Here is a 19,473-nt window from a genome sequence, read left to right as displayed (position 1 = left end):
GCAGACTGCTGAAAATAGCAAGTGTGACACTCAGCTTCACAGCCACCAGTTGCTTGTCCAGGGTGACTGCTTTTCTCTGCCTGTTCCTTGCTGTGCTCCAGTGGTCCAGGCTCTGTTCCTCCAGACTCATGTGGCTGATGGATGTGGAAATCACTGCTAGTGTGAAATCCCGTTTCCTCTTCAGCAGAGCTAGTGGGAGTCTCTTTGTTTCACATCAGTACCATCAGCCAAATAACCACCAAAACAGGCCACTTAAAAGGCATCTCAAGTGATTGCCTATTCTTTATGCCAGTCTTTAACAAGAAATACTTTTTCTTAGCAAAAAAATAATTGTAAAAGCCTGTACAATTATTTTTTAAAAATTGTTTCTGGTAGAATATATTGTTCATTATAGCTTGTAATTATGGTTGCTATTGAAACAACAATAATACCATCAAAGAAAAAAACAGATGCTGGCAGCACACCTGCAGTAGCATTTCCTGGAAGGTGCTACTTCCCTTCAGAAAAATTCAGGTAAATCTTACTTGTTTGTTTTTTAGAGCAGTGTTATGACCTTTAAGGGTTTTTGTTTTTAACACAGTTGGAGTGATTGGTGAAAACACTTTCAAGCTTGTTTTTGAACAAGATGTTTGCTAAACCAGTTAGTCTTGCATAAAATTAATTTCTCCGAAGGAACACTGTCTTCTTTCTGATATCACAGGGAGTCAGGAAGAATGAGGCATGTATGTAACAAGAAACTGACAATTTCAAAGGCTGGCACAACAAACTGATCCACAACTGCAGAAGGTGCTACTCTTGAAGAAATTCCAAGACATGGGACCTGAAATGTGCTTCTATCACTCAGGTAGTCTTATTTGCAAGTTCATGTGTATTTCTGAATACATATGGGGAATCTAATGGAAGTGCTTGGATAGCAGTTCACTTTACACTTAAGTATTTCTCATATCATTAGAGGGGTCACAATAACCTTCTGAGTCAGCATCCTTCAGTGTTACAATAACTGCACCAATATCAGAATATTTATAAAGGTCTCAGAAATTGTACAGACCAACAAACTAATCCGACTTTTGACTGTTTAATAAATCAAAGGTTTTCAGCACCAAAGTAAATCCTGTTGATTTCTGCTATGTCATTTGGAAACTTTCCAGCCAATTAAAATGCTTAGAAGCCCATTTCCCTTCTATTTACCCCCACAGCTACAAACCTTTCCTTGGACAGCAGAGGTCTTGTTAGAAGCTTCCCAAATACTTTCTGGTTAAGGTGGGCAGGTATGTAGTAATACATAAGGCTTGTGAATCAAACTGTATTGATGAATATGTCAGATACCCTCTGAGGCATGAAGTACAGGTCTTTCTTTAGCCAGCATTGATAACTAATTAATGAATACCTTCCTATAGCTTTTATTGCTATCAGAGTATGGTTCATTAAGCATCAAGGGAAAATTAAGCACAGAATTCAGCATGGAGAATGCTTTCCGTAGGACAGAACAAGCAGTACAGGACACACGAGGTGAACTTAAAAGAATTTCCAAGCACAGGCTTTTCTTTCTCGTGTGTGTTTTTTTTTTTGTTGTTGTTGTTGTTTTTTTGTTTTGTTTTGTTTTGTGTTAGCCTGCACCTCACAACAGACGGGCTTAGCACACTGCCAGCTGCCTTTCTCACCTCCTTTCTCATTCTCAAGAAATGTTCAGCATTATTATACAGCACCCTGCTCTGCTTTTATACAGGATGAAAGTAGGAGAAAACAGCACACTGCTGCTTTCAGAGATACAGACTTGAGAACTTTTATTCACCCTTGCCAGAATCCTTCCAGGGCTGAACAATAACAAAAAGTAAATTGAGCAGTTGGGGCACATTACGGTTTGTTCCCATCCTGGACTTTTCCTCCAAGCCTCATTGTACACCCAGACAGAGCGCCACTGGACAGAGCACCACCGTTCCAGCATGGCTCCAGGCTCTTGCTGGTGCCTACAGCATGTCCTCGCTGCACCCCTCATGTTTTACCCTCCTCTCTTGCCCTGGGGAAAAGCCCATGCAGTGGAGCTGGCAGCTCATCACAGTGTGCAAGGGGCTCTGGCAGGGCTGTGATGGCAACCGCCTGTCAGGGGTGCATGCAGCTCTTCCCCCTCCTGACTGGCAGGCACTGGGAGCACCAAACTGTACCTCAGCTGTTGGCAGCACTATCCAGGAGCCTTGCAAACGCGTGCTTGAGCTGCAAGCATGCAGCGTTCCTCTTCCACATTGCCACCCCTTCTCCCTCTCCCTGGCGTGTGATTTCAGAAAAGCACTTGCAACACCTCCTTCTGGCAGTCAAGGCTTTCTGCTACATGTGCAGTCTTTTTCAGCATGTTTCTTGCAGACAGGAGTTCCTCTTGTCTGGTCCTGCAGCATGGCTGGTGCCTTTGGGCAGTAGGAGGAAGGCTGTTTCCTCCTCTGGTGCGAGGCACTTGCTGGCAGCTCTGTGCAGCCATGCAATGCCACAGCAGGAGAGGTGGTGGGCAGCGTGGGAGCAGGGTTTTGCACCGGCACAGCTGAGGTGCAGGCAGGGACAGAGCTGGCCAGAGGATGCCCATGAGGCACACGGGACAAATGCTGATCCAGCTGGAGGACAACACAGGGACAGGGACCAGCAGCAGGGTTGGAACGGAAGGGTTTTCACACTGCTGTGTTGCTGAAGAGTTGCATCAGGTGGGACTATATAAAACAAGACTCCCTGAAGAAGAAGAGGGCCTTTCTATCACTGAGCCCAAGGTCATTTACCAGGCTACAGTACTGTGTGAGTGGTGAGCATGGGGGCACAAGCCAGGGCCCACACTTAGCCCATGCACAGGCCATGCCACCTCCTGCTGCCAGTGCTGGGGCCCACCAACACACCCCTGCAAAGACAAAGGCTCGAAGGTGATGGGCAAGGGCACCGTGCTGATGGACCATGGTGGTTTGCAGAGATAGTGAGCTGATCTCCACACCAGGGGACAGGGGAGCCCTTGCAGAAACACAGAGCAGATTAACTGCTTGTGTCACTGTTCACCCTGGACCTCAGCAAAGGAGCTCAGACCTCCTCTTGAGCAACCCTGGCCAGCACGAGGGGACACACACCTGGCTCAGCCTGTTGCCGTGTGTGAACACCAAACAACGAGGAAACAGAGCTTTTGATGACAGCAACAGGCCTGAGCTGATGCCAACCCTCCTGGTGGCTGGGGAGGCCCAGTATGGTGATGGTAAGCATCCAGAGACTGGATGGGTGTTGCGTGTGTGTTGTGACCCCACGCAAAACACCAAAGACCTAAAAATAAAGAAATAAATATATAAAATCCACGTTATACAAGGAGGGTTCACTGTTTAGATCATCTAAAAGAACCCGGTCAGAGTATTGGAGTCCAACAGGAACTGGCCTGGGGAGCCTGCGTGGCTGGAAACAGGGTGTGCACGTGCACACATCCCCACACACTGCTCAGGCACCTGTGTGCTTCACCTTGGGATGAGGACAGTTTCTCAACCTTGTCTCAAGCTGCAAGCCACCAGTTCTTACCATGCTTACTGTGGGCTGAAGATGGCCCATCCAGTGCCATGAGCTCCTGGGTTACACTTCCTGGTAGTGCCATGGAGCAAGTGGGGGTTTCCTGTGCCAGCAAGGCCAACAGAGCTGCTCCGATCTCAGCTTTTGACGAAATGCAGAATGGAGATGACTGCAGAGCAGCCTAGGTGCTGGTGCTGAGGAAATCACTGCTGGCAGGGCTATCACCAGGTGGTCGCAGGTGCCAGGAGAGCAGGAGGGGATGGGGCCACCACAGGGCCAGCCTGTGCTCCTCAAACAGCCACGCTGCTGCCAGGCAGGGCAAGGCAAGCCTGATCGCTCCTCTCAGCCCCAGCACAGGCTGTGCTTGCAGAGGCTTCACCATCCCCTGACATTTACATACATACATGTATATATGTGTGTGTGTAAAGGTATTGCCAGAAAATAATTTAAATGGAGCTGCCTTCATCACCACGCAGGTATTCATAGATGGGGAAGACAAATTTGTAATTCACAGATGTGACCAGTGCTGTCGCTGCAAGACTAGGGATGGGGTAAATCCTTGGTAGGGCTCCAGCAGAAACCTGGAGACCTTGTACTTTGTAGCTGACACTGCTCTGCTCGTTTAACACTCTTTGCTGGCAGCTTCAAAATGCAGCATCTCTATACATTCAATGCTCACCATTTATTCTAAAAATGCTAGAAGCGTTTTTGTCCTTTGCTGTGCAGTGACCTTTTCAGAAGTACTCCGTAAGTGCTGGCTGTGCAGGAGGGTGGGGAAACTCCACTGGCCCAAAGTGCTCATGAAAGGTTGGATGTTGGCAGTCACGTGCCGTGTGACAAGCTGTGACGATGGCCCCCAGACAGTCTGGCAGGTCACGGGCCAGTGCACTTCATGCTGCGGGAGCCCACAGCGCTGTGTCCTCCTTGAGGTGCAAGCCCCTTGGGGCTCTCTTCCCAAAACAGCCAGCGGGAACTTGATACAGCCTAATACTGTTCAGGCTCTCCCTTATCCCAGTGACCTGAAAATTAAGATGTACGTAATTCAGTACCAAAAAAATCCCCCTGGGACAAAGGTCCCTTTATTCAAAGCTGCACAGGGCAGGTCAGGAAGCCAGAACACATGCTCTTTCACAGCAGCTCCTTTACATTATTTTACTAGTACCTAGCTCTGTTAGAAATTCAGTTTGTCACACTGGCATTTAAAGTAACATTGACTCTGCTCACATTTCCATAGAATTAGGGACTTCAAAAAATGCTAAGAATAACTTGGCTTTATTTACATTTTGCTGTGCAACTGCAAGCATCCCTGAGGACTACTAAGGCTGCATAGCAAGCACATTCATTAACAAACTGAACTCCTTTAATGATTTTGTGGAACTCTACTCGTACCAATGGTCTGCAGATCTGCTCAGCCACTCATTTTGGGGAGGCCAGCAGCAGTTTTCCCAGACTGGTCACACAAACACACCTGCTTGCGCCTCCAGAGGCTCTGCAGAGCAGCTCAGCATCCATCCCCTGGCAAGCATGCACTGCACTAAGCAGCCTAACACTATGTGCACCATGCTGCGTCCCGTTCCTGCCCAAAGAGCGGGCACCGTACCAGGGTGGCAGCTGGCAATGAAGGAACAAACACCCCTGTGAACACCCAGTATGCACATGTGCTTGAAGTGGCATTTTTGAGAAATGTCTAAATACAAGTTAAACTCCTCCTTCCATGGTCACACAGTGACATAGCCACCTTTCTTTTTTCTCATGGGAACAGTGTCATCTTGATATGCCCTCCTCAGAGAGGGCATGATAAGTGGCATGTCTCACTGATTGTTTCATCAGCTTGAGCAGAGCTACCAGGATGAAGAGCGGTAGAGATGCATTCCACTCCCCATCTGTGAGCGGGACAGACTACAGGAGAAAGCAAACCCCGTCCAAATCCCTGAAATGTGCTCATCAAAGCCTTTCCTGAGACTTTGGACTTTTTTCCTTTGCATTAGCATGCATCACTGCATGTCTGAAAAAAAATAAAATAGAAAAAATGGGGAGGACAACTGAGGGTGGTTCACAACCCACTTCAAAGATCAGGAACTGCAGCTATGCCCAGAATTAACGATGGAAACAAAAGGCAAAGCTGGAGGTGCCAGTGGAGCCATATAAGACTTTCTTTGCTCGTCTTTACACACTTGAAAAACAGAAAAGTCATGCACTGGCACTCATTTAGCTAGGTCTTTTAATGCATGCTTGGCAGTGAGCTGGAAGCAGCTCCCTTGATGGCAGCTGTGGTCCCCTGCCTATTGCCTAATAACCTCTCTTTGCTGTTTCTGGATGAGAGCTTGGAGCTCAAGCACAGAACTGCCTGGCCCTCTCAAACTGACCCAAAGACCCAGAGTGTTGTCTTCCCCACTTTACAAACGTGACAACAACATGTGTGGAGGAATCCCCTTCCCGAGTAAAAAAGACACACCACAATCACTGCTTCTCTTTAATAGCTAGGGTACAATTCTCTCACTGTGGACATCATTGGCACGGTAGCTGCAGAGAAGAGACACCAGACCCATCTTTCAGGCTTCTCCAGGCTGGAGGGCGATGCGGCATCCTGCACGGTGACCCCACAGAGGTGGCTGGCTGCGGACTGTCACAGCAGCAGCTCATGGGGCATGCGCTCCCCCCGCAGACCGGCCAGCAGGTTGTCAGCTGCCAGCACCGACATGGTGGTCCGCGTGGCATAGGTGGCACTCCCAACGTGTGGCAGAATCACTGCATGGACAGAAAGGGTTACTGAGTGATTTCTTATGCTCACTGGCCTCACACTGCTTTCCTTTGGCCCAGCCCTCCCAGGGGTCTTCCCGCGGGGTGGGCAAGCACGGTCCTCCCTCAGCTGCCTCTCTGCAAGGAGCTGACACAAAACACACGGCTGCCAAGCACATCTGATAACTAACTAACTAAGCTATTTGTCAAGACAGGCAGTCAAGAGTGAGTCCTCCTTTCTACATTCAGGCTTGGTACTTCCCGCATGGACAGAGTCGGTGGTAGATGTGAAACAAACATTCCTTTGACACAGAAATACGCAGTGAAATTCCCTCACTGTGGTCTCATTACCACACACCCGTATGAAGTTCCACTCACCACCAATGCATACTGAAGCAAAAGCCAAAAATATTGTTCAGAAAAAAAATTGTTTTACAGACTCCTCAGTGCAGACAAACAGCCCCTACAGAATCTGCAGAGTTCCAGTGCCTTATGGCAGAGATTTTTATCCACCTGTGTGACCAAGTTCACAGAATCCCAGAGTAGCTGAGGCTGGCAGGGACCCCTGAGTCCATCTGGCCCAATCCATGCTCTATCAGGGCCACGCGGAGCAGGGTGCCCAGCACCACATCCACACAGCTTTTGGAGATCTCCAAGAAGGAGACCTCACAGCCTCACTGGGCAGCCTGTTTCTCCGCTCCGTCACCCACAAAGTGCAACCCACTCCGTTTATGCAATGTAAAGAAATAAGCCAATGCTGCTTTAACAGTATACCATTACATCAGTAATGAATGAGTACTTGCTCAAGGTATGGCGAAACACCTGCACTGCAGTCTCTGTTGGCTTTGTAACACACAACACCTATGGGAAGTGCAGAAGCCCAAATACTTGACATGGAGCTGACTTCAGAGGGAGACGGTGGGGTGGGGGGTGGGGGAGAAGGTTGTAATGCAAACTGTGGGGACATGTAACTCCTTTGGTTCACAATCAAGAACCACACGTGAGTTCTCTGTTTGCTGTGGAAACAAGGCCAACACTTCCTCCTCTACTCATCCTGTGTTTTTTCAACTGCTGAAATTATTTGGCAGTTTTGGGTGAAATCTGTCAACAGTTTCAAAATCAAAGCCTCATTTCCACTTAAAAAACAAAACAGAACAAAAGGTATTTATTTTTGTCTTGGTTGGTGTTATTCCAAGATTCTAAGGTCTCTGAAGTACCAAAAATATTTCCAGAAATATTTCTCTGCTTTTATCATTTCTCACATTACCTACTATGGGATCTAAACAAAACACAGCAAAAATGGTGTTTAATAAAATGACAGTCAAAGCAACAGCTATGAACTTCTGTTTCTGTGGGCAAGACTACATTTTCACCCTGACCTTCCTACTTTTTTTTTTTTTCCTCTCCACAGAACAGATTTTTCCTTACCCAAAAAACATCCCTCCTTGGCAGAGGACACTCTGCTGCCTCCCACAACATCACACTGGATTTTGCCCCTTCAGATGAGGGCAGGGCACTGGGTTTCACCCTTGGGTTGCAACGTGATCAAACAAAGCACTCAGGTATGCAAGAGGACCTTGGCTCCAGAGTTGCACGCTGGCTCCAGAGCAGGGCAAATTGACCAGGTGAAGCAGAGGCAGCCAGGTAGGAACAACCCTGACAAGTTAACAGCAATGAAGCTGTGGACAACCATAGTTACCAGAAACCAACATTTCCTCTATGTTCCAACTCTGCCTCTTGGTTTTCAAGCGAGTCTAACTTGCTTGTACCTGAGAGCAGTCCCTCTCAGTAACCAATCTGATCCATGTGCTTCCCTGTCTGAAGAAGCAGAAGAAAGCTACCAAAGGAAAGCACAGGGGAAGGGCTGAGCAACCACTGAAGGCCGCACAAGGGAAGCCAGTGACCATGCCAAGGGCTGTCAATAACTTCTCTCAGGCTACTGGCTAGCCTGTGGTGCCTGCAGGGGCAGAGCTGCATGGAAGAGCTTAAAGGACACAGGAAACAGCCCCCAGCATAGTCAGCTCCTTCTCTGACAAGGATACCCTAGGAAAATGCTGAGGGCCACTAACATCCTGTAGCCCGGGGGCTGCTGCACTAAAACATCACCCTGCCCAGCACGGCAGCTCTCAGGAAAGCACTGGTAAAGTTAAAAGTGATAAATGATTGTCCCTGGTTTCAGGTGTTCCTGCAAAGAAACCTCTGCTCACCCCACAGCACAAGCTCTTACTGGCTTCTTCAGCTGGGGGCTCTCTGGTTTCCTGACATACATCAAACAACCTGGCACTTAATTAACTGTGCTCCTGTGCACAATGCTGAGCCAACACCTTTCTGCCCAGACTCACAGTGGATGGGCTAGACGGTCAGCCCTGCTGGAGCATTCCCAAGGCTCAGACTCCTCTAGGCAGACACAGCACCCAGCTTTTTAGCTGCACAGGAAGCCTTTCTTACAGAGTTCTGTGCCCAGGAGCTGACAGAATACCAGAACTTCGCAGGGCATGGTCAGAGGTTTCACATTCCAGCACCTGCCCATATCAACCCCCTTCCTGAATTTCACCTCACGCCTCAGTTCTTTGAATGCAGATCTATCAGGAAGATATTGTAAGACAAGACAATCTCAACTGCTTTCTGGAGTATTAAAATACCACTTATGCTTGTTTTATATCACATTAATAAGGTCTTTAACAGCTCCCCACACTACAGAATGGTTCCCTACAATTTGATTAAACACATGATTTTCCTGCCTGTGAAAGACATTTCAGTTCTCATTCACCATTTTCAAGCTTGCACAGACAGAAAATCCTTCTGAAGTCAACTAGCAGGTCCCTTGCCTTAAGCAGAGGTGGCACACCAAGCAGCAGGTGGCCAGGAGAGTGACAGGGGAAGCCCCTGCTGCAGACACAGCAACTTACCGCAGTTCTTGAGGGAGAGCAGAGGGTGGTCAGTGGGCAGCGGCTCTGGCGTTGTGACATCCAGGCCTGCAGCTGCGATCTGGCCACTGACTAATGCATCATACAGGTCCTCCTGGTTCACCACAGCCCCCCTGGGAAAAGCAGAGAGATGGGCTCACACCGCTCCCAAGTGGTCAACCAAGAACTTGGGGTCATCCACCCCTCTGGGGCTGGACACAGGGCCCCAGTCAGGAGAGAGAGGCTGTAGCCCCCTAAGCAACTTATCCTGACTCTGGATGAAACCAAGAAACCTTGAGATGGAGGGAGCAGGCCACAGTGTGGACAAACCACTCCTGTGGCTGCAGTCATGATGATTTCACATCCTGCATGGACTCCCAGACAAAGCACATCTCACCACTGACGGGATCCCTCTGCAGCCGGAGCTATCAGCAGGGTGCCAGGGTCACGCTGCCTGTGCCAGAGACTGCGATACCATTACCTGCTTGTGTTGATGAACACAGAGGTCTTCTTCATTCTGCTGAAGAAATCCTTGTTGCACATTCCCTGGGTGTCAGGAGTCAACGCACATGTCACAACAACAAAGTCTGACTCTTCAGCTAGCCTTGTGAGTGGGACTGAGTGGAGAAACAAAGGTCACAGCCCCTGTCAGAGGCTTCACCAGGCTCTCTCAGCCACCCTCCTAATTCACAAGAATCACCAGCAAGCAAGTTTATCTTTGGAAAAACGTTGTCAACCTTTCTCCACAGGAGAGACACAAGGATGGGCAAACATCAAACAAACTACACAGAGATACACTCCTACAGATACTATCGTAGTGTTTGGCTTCACTTTTACATTATAATCAATCCACAGGGAAATCTAGCAATGTTTTGGTTATCTGGCCAAAAAGAGGCTCTACAATGTATTTCATGTTTAGATAGCAAAATACTGCAGTGACTGTTTATATCAACATTAAATCTCTCCCTACATTACCTACAGATGTAACTCATGCAGTTTCCTGGACCTGAGTAGAGAAAAATGCAAGGGACTAGCAGTGACTGCAAGAAAAAGCACGAACTGGAAATGTATTGTGTTTGGACTGAAAAATTAGCACTGGATGCAAGACTCAGGACTCCAACAGGCCCGCAGAGAAGTCCTGTTTACTAACTAAGAAATACTGCTAGGCTTTGTTGGACTATGACATTCATTTTAAAGCAGAAGGTTAAAGCCCATGTTTGTTTCCGGCACCCAACATCTACTATCAGCAATAATCTCCAGTCAGTCCCCTCCCCTCCCCTCCCCTCCGCTTCTGCCCCATTGTGGGACTTTAAGGTATCTCACTGGGTTAACAAGACCCTTCTCACTGCTCCTGACAGGAGCAGCTGCCACTGTACCCTTCCATGGCACCGCTACCTTTCACTTGATTTTAAGAGTGAAACCAACTGGCAATTATAAGCAGACAGATATAAAGACAAAACAATGAAAAAAACCCATAGCCCACTATTATCTTGGTTTGTCAGTTAAAGCCTAAATGCGTCAAGCGAACCTACTATCTGAAACCATCTGGGTCAAAGGAAGACTCCTTCCTTTTTTTTCCCCTCTCTTTCATCCATTGCTACCATGCAAGAAACATTCAGCACCAGCTCCTTTTGCTGCCTTCGTACCTGTTCAGCCCAGCTGTACTGAATACCCTACTCAACACCTCTGCTCCCTAATGACTCACCCACTCCAGGTGGCATCTCCCAAGGCCAGCCCAGCTTTGCTGCTTTCTACCCCGCAACTGAAGACTCACTGTTTCTCTCATCTCATTTGTATTTCTTACCAAACTCGGCTTGAAACTCTGCAGCACTCTCTGGTTTTGGGTGACTTCCAGTGTACAAAAAGTTCTTGACCCCAAATGGCTTTAGACGGCGGGCAACCGCCTGTCCTAAAAATGAGAGAGAAAATCTTTTACCTGCTGTGCTGATTCCTGCAGAGGGGCACACAGCACGGTGACTAGCACCTAGCTACAGGGGTCACACAAGCCTCGCTGCTGCTCCATCCTATGCACCTGTTAGCAAGCATGCATGTGGTTTAGCTGGAAGGAAAGAATATATGTCTTGCTAAAGGGCTGCTGTGACATTCCTGGTTGGGATTGCTCCTGTGAGGCTCATTTCCCAGCAGGGTGAGTGGCAGATGTCTTCTGCTGCTCCTCAAGGGAGCAGGAATGAACTCTTAGCCACGGGATAATAAGCCTGAAGCTACCCTAGAGAGCAAACCAAAAAGCGAGGAAAGAAATAGCCAGCAGCTGACAAAGTCAACAACTGATCAGATGAAAAGCACATTGTCCTGGACTTTGTCAAGGGTATTTGTTTAAGTGAAAACCAGGAGGACAATGTCCAGTTTGCTGTGGCATTCAGGTACAGTGGATGCATGTGAATAATTAAAACTTTAAGGTCTAAGCCTGATGGGTCAAGATCACTGCTCAGAGAAGCTCTACTGGGCCCTCTTGGTTGTTCTAATAGATTTTAAATAAGCGAGCACGGGACAAAACCAAAAGCACCCTCCCACCAGCAGAGGCACACAAATCTTGCACATGACATGCACTTACCTATTCTTCCCAGACCTATGATGCCCACCGTACTATCAGACAGACCATAGCCACACATCCACAAAGGCTTCCATGTTGTCCAGCCACCACTAGCAGAGAGAGTCAGGTGGAAACGTTAAGGAAACAGCAGCAGAGAGCCTACACAGCCTGGCCCAGCACTGTGGCAAGTACACCACAAACCATAAGCACTGCAGCAGGCTAGCCCCTCTGGATGATCTTATAGCCAGAGGTTCCTGCTTCAAGCTCGCTCTGGGGTCTCCTGCACGAATCTGCTCAAGCCTTGGGTATGCAGCAGATGCCTCAGAACTGGTTGAACTTAGCATGCTACTAAGCAGAGCCTTGGACCAAGTGCCAGGCAGTGAAATCTGTCCAGATCTCAAGGGGTTCAGAGCTGATTCAGTGGTTCTCACCCCTGTTCCTCTATCTACAGCATGCATAGGGGTGTTCAGAAGAGACTTGTGTCCCTTTTGCAGCCCTTGAATAACATGCCTGCAAAAAATCACAGGACTGCAGTGGACTCCACACTAGCCAGCGAGATTTTCCACTAGCTTGGTGACGCTCTGGCTTCAGCCCCATTTCATTTGTCCAGCGCTGGGATTTTTTTTCCACTTTGATCCAGCTCCTGCAAAAGCCAGCCCTTGCTCCGGCACAGGGCTGCAAATACTCACTTCTTCACCTGCTCTATGGCCTCCGGCAGCCGGCGGCACGTAGCCAGAAGCAAAGCCACGGAGAGCTCTGCGGTGGCATCGGTCAGGACATCAGGGGTGTATCCAACGCGGATCCCTCTGAAAGGAAAGCACAGGGCTCAGGTCTCCAGGAGCAGCAGTGCTACCTACAAATTGCTGGGACAGCTGCTGAAGTAACTCCTGCCCAGGTATTTACGGCTCCATGCAGGGACGGACGTCCCTTTGGACTCCTCACCCCTTCACTGCAGACCCCTCCGACCGGGCCCTTCCCTGGTACGGGGGCAGCGTGCTCCACAAACCCCCTCCAGCACCGACCCCTGCAAAAACCCGCCCCCGAGGCCGAGGTACCATGCAGATCGCCACTCCGGGTGGGGGCTGAGCCCCGAGGCCTTTCCCTGCCTCGCTCCCCCCTTCCACGCCACCCTTCGCAGCCACCCACTGACCCCCCCCCCGTCAGCAGCGGGGCGCAGGTTACCGCTTCTTAATCTCGTCCAAGGCGAGGTGGTCGAAGCCCACGGACATGGTGCTGATGACTTTCAGGCTGGGCCCTGCGGGACACCAGGGTCAGAGCCGCCCCTCGCCCCCCCCCGCTGCCCCTCGCCCCCCGTCCCCGCACCCACCCGCGGCGTCCAGCACCTCGCGGTCGATGCGGTCGGAGAGCAGGCAGAGCAGCCCCTGCTTGCCCGACACCCCCGCCAGCAGCTGCGCCCGCGGGACGGGCTCCTCCGAGTCCCACTGCTGGACGCGGCACCTGCGGGGGACACGGCCGTCAGCCGCCGAGCCCACGGCCATGGGGCTGCCCGGCCCGGCCCTGCCCGCCGCCCTCACCCGCCGGCCTCCGCCAGCACCCGCAGCCCCTCGGCCGGGATCCGCCGCGTGACGAACACCGCCATGGCCCGGCTCATGGCCCGGCTCATGGCCGCCCGCAGCGCCCCCCGGCGGCCCGGACCCTGCCCGCGGTTCGGGCCCGGCCCCCGCAGAGCCGTGCCGGGGGGGGGGGGGCGCGGTGCTGAGAGGAGCGCGGGCGGGATTTTCGGAAGAGAAGCGAGCGCTGGAAGAGCTGCCGGGGTGGTGGAAATGTCAGAGGCTGTGTTGCTGCGCGGCGCGCATTGTACGGATGCAAATCCAGGGGAGATCCCTGCTCCTGATTGTGTGTAGCCCGCGAGGAAGAATAGAGATAATTTTTAATGAGCCCTCTGCCCCCCCCCCGCCAGAGCAAGAACGCCTGAAGAAAGGTCACTCCTGGAAGGGTGGCTGGCTGCATGCTGTTGCCGGGTGGCAGGCACCGAGCCGGAGCTGTGCCCCCATGCTCTTGTGGGCACGCGGATCCAACGCAGTGCAAGCGCAGAGCACCACTGAGAGAGGCCACGGCCAGCAAACTACAACATCAAACGCTGTCCACCATTTAGTGATGATGTTGACACTTTCATGTCTTCATCATGTTACATAACGTGTGTTGCTATATAATACTGTCACCCATCAGCCAAGGGCCCGGTAAACTAAGGAAGTAAGTTGGGGTGGAAACTGCATCACCCAGCATGGATTTGAGGCATGGCTTTATGCCAGTGCCGTTCGTTTTAGGGCGATGATGCTTTTCATGGGAGATGTTGGTGGACTTCTGTTCTTGCTTACAGTGTGCCGGATCCTCCCACATTATGTTTTGCTGTGGTCACCCAGCAAGCTCCCTGATCAAAACTGTCTTCCAAGCTATGCTCTTTCACATGTAGCTTGTCAGACATCACTTCTTTCTCTGCTGGCCCTGGAGGCATGTAGGACCGTGGTGATAGATCCAGCTGGGTCCCAGTCTGTATGTCTAAGCAGAGTGCATCTAACCCAAAACAGGGCTGAGGGGAACAAACAGTGCTGCTTGCAGCTCTGGGAACAGCATTTATCCCCTGTAAGTGCTTCTGCTCACTTGCTTAAAGAACCGCTGTAGAGCACCCCAGTTCTGACACATCACCCACACAGCAACAGTATAGGCTGAGATGGCTGCCCAAGTTTCACTGATTGAAAAGTATTGCCACAACTAGCAGAGACTTGGTGCTAGATATATTGGGTAGTGGTTTAGGATAGGAGTTTCAACCTCAGAGTCTCCAGTGACTACTTTGGGAGGTCTCCAACGTCTAGAGATTGGTACTAAGTCCTCTCCCAGTGCTAAAGACAGACTTTGCTCTTTAAACTGCAGTAGCCAGACCCTTATCTTGTGGGATTTAAATTTGTTGGAGATCTGATCTGAATCTGCTTGATGACAATAAAATGAACACAGGTATGTAAACAGCAGGTTTGTGCAGGGCAGGGGGTAGGGAAAGAAAATAAGACACTTTCTTGTATAAAAAGGTCAAGTAATACAGGTGTACTACCTTTGGGAATGAACATGGTGTCAAAACAGTGAAGATAACGCATCGATGGACAGACGGCAAGTGGGATTAACATCCCAGAATGTGTAACTGGGTTGCTTTCTGCAGCTACACAGTAAGTGCTCCACAGGTGTGTACTAGCAAATGTGAATGATTTGCAGCATGCACTCACCACAGTTTTTAAGTTTAAAGGGATGATAATCTGCATGCAGAGGTTGAGGCACTGGGACATCCTGACTGACAGCTGTGGTCTGACCACTGGGCAAAGCCTGGACTTGGTCACTGTGCTTCACTGCATCGCCCATGACAGGAAAACAAAGGATCTATCAGCCTCTGGGCTTCTCCCCTACATCACTGCCCTAGGAGATATGTGCTGATGAAAGCTTTAACAAGAGGCCTAAAGAAAGCCATAGTGTGTAACCACCTGATCTTAATGGGAGTTTTATAGTAAACTCAGAGGGCAAGGACTTACAGTACCTTTCTCTGGCACAAATCATCTGTGTTGTATGAGGTATCAGCTTATCTAATAAGACTGTACTCTACCTGTGGGATTTTCCTTTATCATGATGCACGTCTTCTCCCACCATCATGATGCTGTCAGATTATGCCAGCAGAGGCCATTTTATTTTTTTCATAATTGCTTGAAATTTCATTTTTTTTTTATATTGAGCTGGGTTATCATTAGTGCTGACATCTTATCTCCCTTTCTCATTGCCTAAGGATTTGTGTCAGGACTATATGCTCTCCAGCATGACATCTCTGTTCTAATCATGCGGTGCAGTGGTGGCAAGGTTTTTTTTTACCTTTACGATCCCTTCTGTCCTTTCCTGCTCATGCAGTTGGATGCAGCGGAGTGGTTTCTTTGAAAGGTGCTGGTGCCAAGTCTTGCCAGAGTCACTTCTCAGTGCACAGTGGAGACATCTGAATGCCTGCAGTGCCTCCAGTGGCAGCCTCATGAGCAAGACACTCCCTGAAAGGACTTATTAAAAATAATAATAATAATAATGCTGGAACAAAGGTGTGTTCCTTGTTACACTAAAATCCACAGAGTGAGTATAAACCAGTTGCTTGCCTGTGTGGCTTGGAATTGCTCTAAGCTGGCAAAAACATTTTTCTGAAGTGCCCTGGATTGACACCACCATCCCGGGCCACCAGTTCCACCACAGGTAAAATGGCTTGTGGGACTTGGCCATCAAATGCTCCCAGGACACAGTATAGGATGTCTCAGAAGCTCACTGCTTGATGCCAGAAGCTTGTGGTGACAAGCTCCAGGCAAGAACAAGGCAGCATGTGCTTCCCTGCTTGCAGGTCAGCTTCAGCAGGATGTATTTCACTTGCAGATTGATCTGTGCTCCTTTGGATAAAGTCATTGCACAATTTGGTGACAAAATCCTTTTGTGTCACAAGGGCATTTTTTTTTTTTTTTTTTCCTGGAGGAACTCAGGATAACACTGAAATCTGAAAATAAGAACATTTTGGCCAGATCTTTTTTAACCAGAAGTGGCATGAATATATATCAATGAAAAAATACACAGAGAATGAAAAAGATACATACATATATATATATATGTACAAAAATATAAAGGTGTTAGAGTTGAAGAGTTTTGAAAATGGCATTTTGCCTGTCTTAATTCCAAAAATCATAGGTTTTGGACCAGCCTTGGTTCTACTGAAATATCTATGTCCTCTTGGTATGGCTGATCCAGGTCTCACAGTGCAGAAATTTTGGGCAGTTCTGTATACAGACCTGTAGGAGAAACAACTCTCCATGGGCTGTTGCAGCCCCACTGTGAATCCCAAAGCCACTTATTTACCAGTGCTGACCCTCAGGCCATACCACGCAGCTCAGCAATCCTTGAGATCCTATTGTTGCCTGGCCCAAGGATGAGCCACAGCCGTAGGCAGAGGCTCCCCTCCTCAGTTTTACATGGGATTCCATTCAACCTAAGATTTTCTTCTTCTTCTTATCCCATCAGACAAACTGGACAGAAATTCCCAGTTTCTGTTTTTCATAGACATATCACATCTGTGTGTGTGTGTGTGTATAAACATACACATGCCTGACCTGGCGTCTTTCCTGTTACCTGAGCACCTGATCTGTAAATCCTGTTTTTACCATCTGCTCTGTGTCAGCCAGACCTGCAGAAGAATGTACCTCAGGGAAGCTCTGAAGAGCTCTGCAAAACCTTTCTGAGAGTTGAAATGAGAGAGAGCACAGCCACATCCTCCTCTGCTTTGCTGGTGGATGGCAGGGCTGCTGCTGGGGCAGCCAGGGCACCAGTACCTCCCAGCCAGCTCTGGGGCCAGCTTTCCTTTCCTCCTGTGCAGGCACACAGGGATTTGCCTCAGCAGCTAGCACATCTATCCTACCTCATCAGTAGAAACCCTGCCACTGCAATACCTTCTCAGAGCACTGTTTGTACTTTTCTGCCTCTACCTCTGCAGTTTGTTGGTCCACCTAAAGAGGTGGAAATGTCATCCACCTGAGTACACCAGGAGATTGATGGGGTCTTAGGAGGGCATGTCAGTGCAGGGCAAAAACAATCACAGGCTTTCAGGATGGAAAGGTGATGTCCTTCGAAATACAGGTCACCCCTGACAGAGCTTACATCTCTCCAGAGAATACAGGCATGCAGAGATCTGACAGCTCCTTGCAAGATGTCAGCAGAATGGCTGGGTCACTGTCCTGGCCCAGCAACAAGCTGGGGGCTTGAGGGAGAAGCTGTGGCTCTCCAGGAGGTGCCTGGAGTGAGAAATGATTTCTTGGGGTTTTACATGAACCCAAACTAGAAAAGCACCTCCCAGAGGGCTGCTGCTGGGACCAAACCAGACATCAGTCAGTTCCAAAAGCAGACATTATTTATTTGGGCCTGGCGGGCTAACTAACAACTGATCTGCGGGGCTTGGCTGCATTGCTTTTTCAGGACATGCTGTATGTTACCAGGGACGAAAAATGGAAAACAAAAACAAAGAAATGAACAACAGCAAAAAACAATGGCAGTAACAACAACAACAACAACAAACTGTCCCCAGGAGCAATGGGGTCTGGGCACATGGAGGCGTGGAGGTCAGCTCCACAGGAGAGGGGCTGGGGGTGAGCTGTGCAAGCTGTGTGGAGCTGCTGGGGTGCACACTGCTGAGCCCGGCTTACTGAGGCTGTGGTGCTGGGAAGGGCTGGCTTGGTGGAGAGGTGACCTTCGCAAGGTGACCTTCGGGCCTGTGGCCATGGCTCTGTGCTTTCTCCAACTCTTCTGTGGCTGCACAAGGGAAGCATAGCCATGTTGCACTGAGATGCTGCTGACTGCTGACCACTCTCAGACTGGGTCCTGCCACTGCAAGTCAGACGGTGGTGGTGGAGGTGGTTTGCACCCATAGCTTGGGTTTAATCTTGATATAAACCAGGGATATGATGCTGAAGGTGGCCATCCTGAACCCTTCAGCAGATTAGGACCTACCTCAGCCTTGTCATTGGGACCTATGTTCACTGGCTGCCTTGGTGCAAGGTACTTCCCTTGCTAAAAACATTTTGGTGGTGCTAAACGCTCTTCCACTGCTGAAGGGTCATGGAATAGAATGGGATAGGACAGGACAGGATAGGACATAACAGAACAGAACAGAACAGCAAACATGTCTGATTCGGCATAGCAGGACTTGTGGCCTTGCACAGCTCTGCATCACCTGCAGACCAGAGCTGTTGCTTCCAGGGCTGCACTGTCTGTCTTCTTCAGAAGTAAAATAAGACACGGGCCTGTGATCCCTGCAGGTTGCTTTAGGAGCCATGGGCAGGACTAGGGTCACCAGAATCCCACATCTTGATGTGGCAGCTGTGGTAGGACTGTGAAAGGGATCAGATAGTCAAAGCCTCTGGATTAATTTGCTGAGCATCTGCCGTCTTCTGGCCACTTTGTCCTGTGAATGCTAGGTTAACTGGTAGAGGGATCTGCAAAGCATCCTAGAGATATTACAGGCCTTGGAGGGAGAGTGGGGATGAAGCATGGAGGTGAGGACTCACAGAGGCATGCTGAGAGAAAGGGCTGTTTGTGCCATCAGTCATCCTTCTTGTCATTGTCAGTACCTCTTATTACAGAAGAATTTTGGTCCACAGAAGGGCCTTAAAGCGTGTTCCTGTGGCCCCTCATAAAGCTACAGCAGCCATCTCTCCTGCCTTGCACTCTGTAGCTCCAAGCACTGCTCCGTGCTGCCCCTCAGCTCCTACGCACGCAAGGACTGCCCTGTCCCATGGAGAGTCAGAGCCCTTACTAGGGTTGCTCTACCAGGGATCTGTACTTCCCCACTCTCCTGGCTCCCTGTGGATGTCCAAGACCCCTCCTAGGCTCGGGGAGGTAGGAACTGCACATGGAGCACACTGTCTGCCCACTAGGACTTTAGCCAGCAGGAGCCAAGACAAGCAGTCGCAGAATCATCAAAGACAACAACAAAAAATCTTGGTCCCCTCCAGTCTTGAGGGCAGAAGGAAAAAAAAAAAAAAAAAAAAAAAGGAAAAAGGAGAAATTAGAGGTTTGTACATATATGGTATAGTAACAAGCATTGAGTAGTTTGTGAACCTGTAGTACTCAGTCAGTGATGAAATCAGAGGGAGGAATCAGGTTATGATACACTTCTGTCAGATTATAATACACTTCTGCTGCATGCTCGTGCTTGCAGGACACCTGTCATTGCAATCACAAATAAAAATA

At 49.4% G+C, this 19,473-nt stretch overlaps 1 protein-coding gene across 1 annotated transcript; it reads right to left on the bottom strand.

Moving 5' to 3' along the window:
- Positions 1–5,988: 5,988 nt before the first annotated feature.
- On the bottom strand, positions 5,989–13,354 carry GRHPR (glyoxylate and hydroxypyruvate reductase). Its single transcript, XM_084304935.1, has 9 exons — positions 13,248–13,354; positions 13,040–13,170; positions 12,895–12,967; positions 12,402–12,518; positions 11,734–11,822; positions 10,966–11,070; positions 9,643–9,778; positions 9,165–9,295; positions 5,989–6,264 (listed from the first exon to the last, which is right to left on the bottom strand). Exons 1-9 carry the CDS (start codon positions 13,334–13,336, stop codon positions 6,143–6,145), a joined length of 993 nt encoding a protein of 330 aa, XP_084161061.1. The 5' UTR covers positions 13,337–13,354; the 3' UTR covers positions 5,989–6,142.
- Between the last annotated feature and the right edge of the window lie 6,119 nt (positions 13,355–19,473).

This window comes from Netta rufina (genome assembly GCF_964035555.1).
Source record: "Netta rufina genome assembly, chromosome: Z".
NCBI lineage: Eukaryota > Metazoa > Chordata > Aves > Anseriformes > Anatidae > Netta > Netta rufina.
Note: the sequence above shows the minus strand (reverse complement) of the source record. Positions and strands in the feature narration are given on the sequence as shown.

Excerpts from the sequence above, each read along its gene's own strand:
- GRHPR (XM_084304935.1), bottom strand. The coding sequence starts at position 13,336 with ATGAGCCGGGCCATGAGCCGGGCCATGGCGGTGTTCGTCACGCGGCGG. Across the intron at positions 12,968-13,039 it reads CGAGGTGCTGGACGCCGCGG|GGCCCAGCCTGAAAGTCATC; the intron begins GTGGGTGCGGGG and ends GGTGTCCCGCAG. Across the intron at positions 9,296-9,642 it reads GTGTTCATCAACACAAGCAG|GGGGGCTGTGGTGAACCAGG; the intron begins GTAATGGTATCG and ends TGCTTTTCCCAG.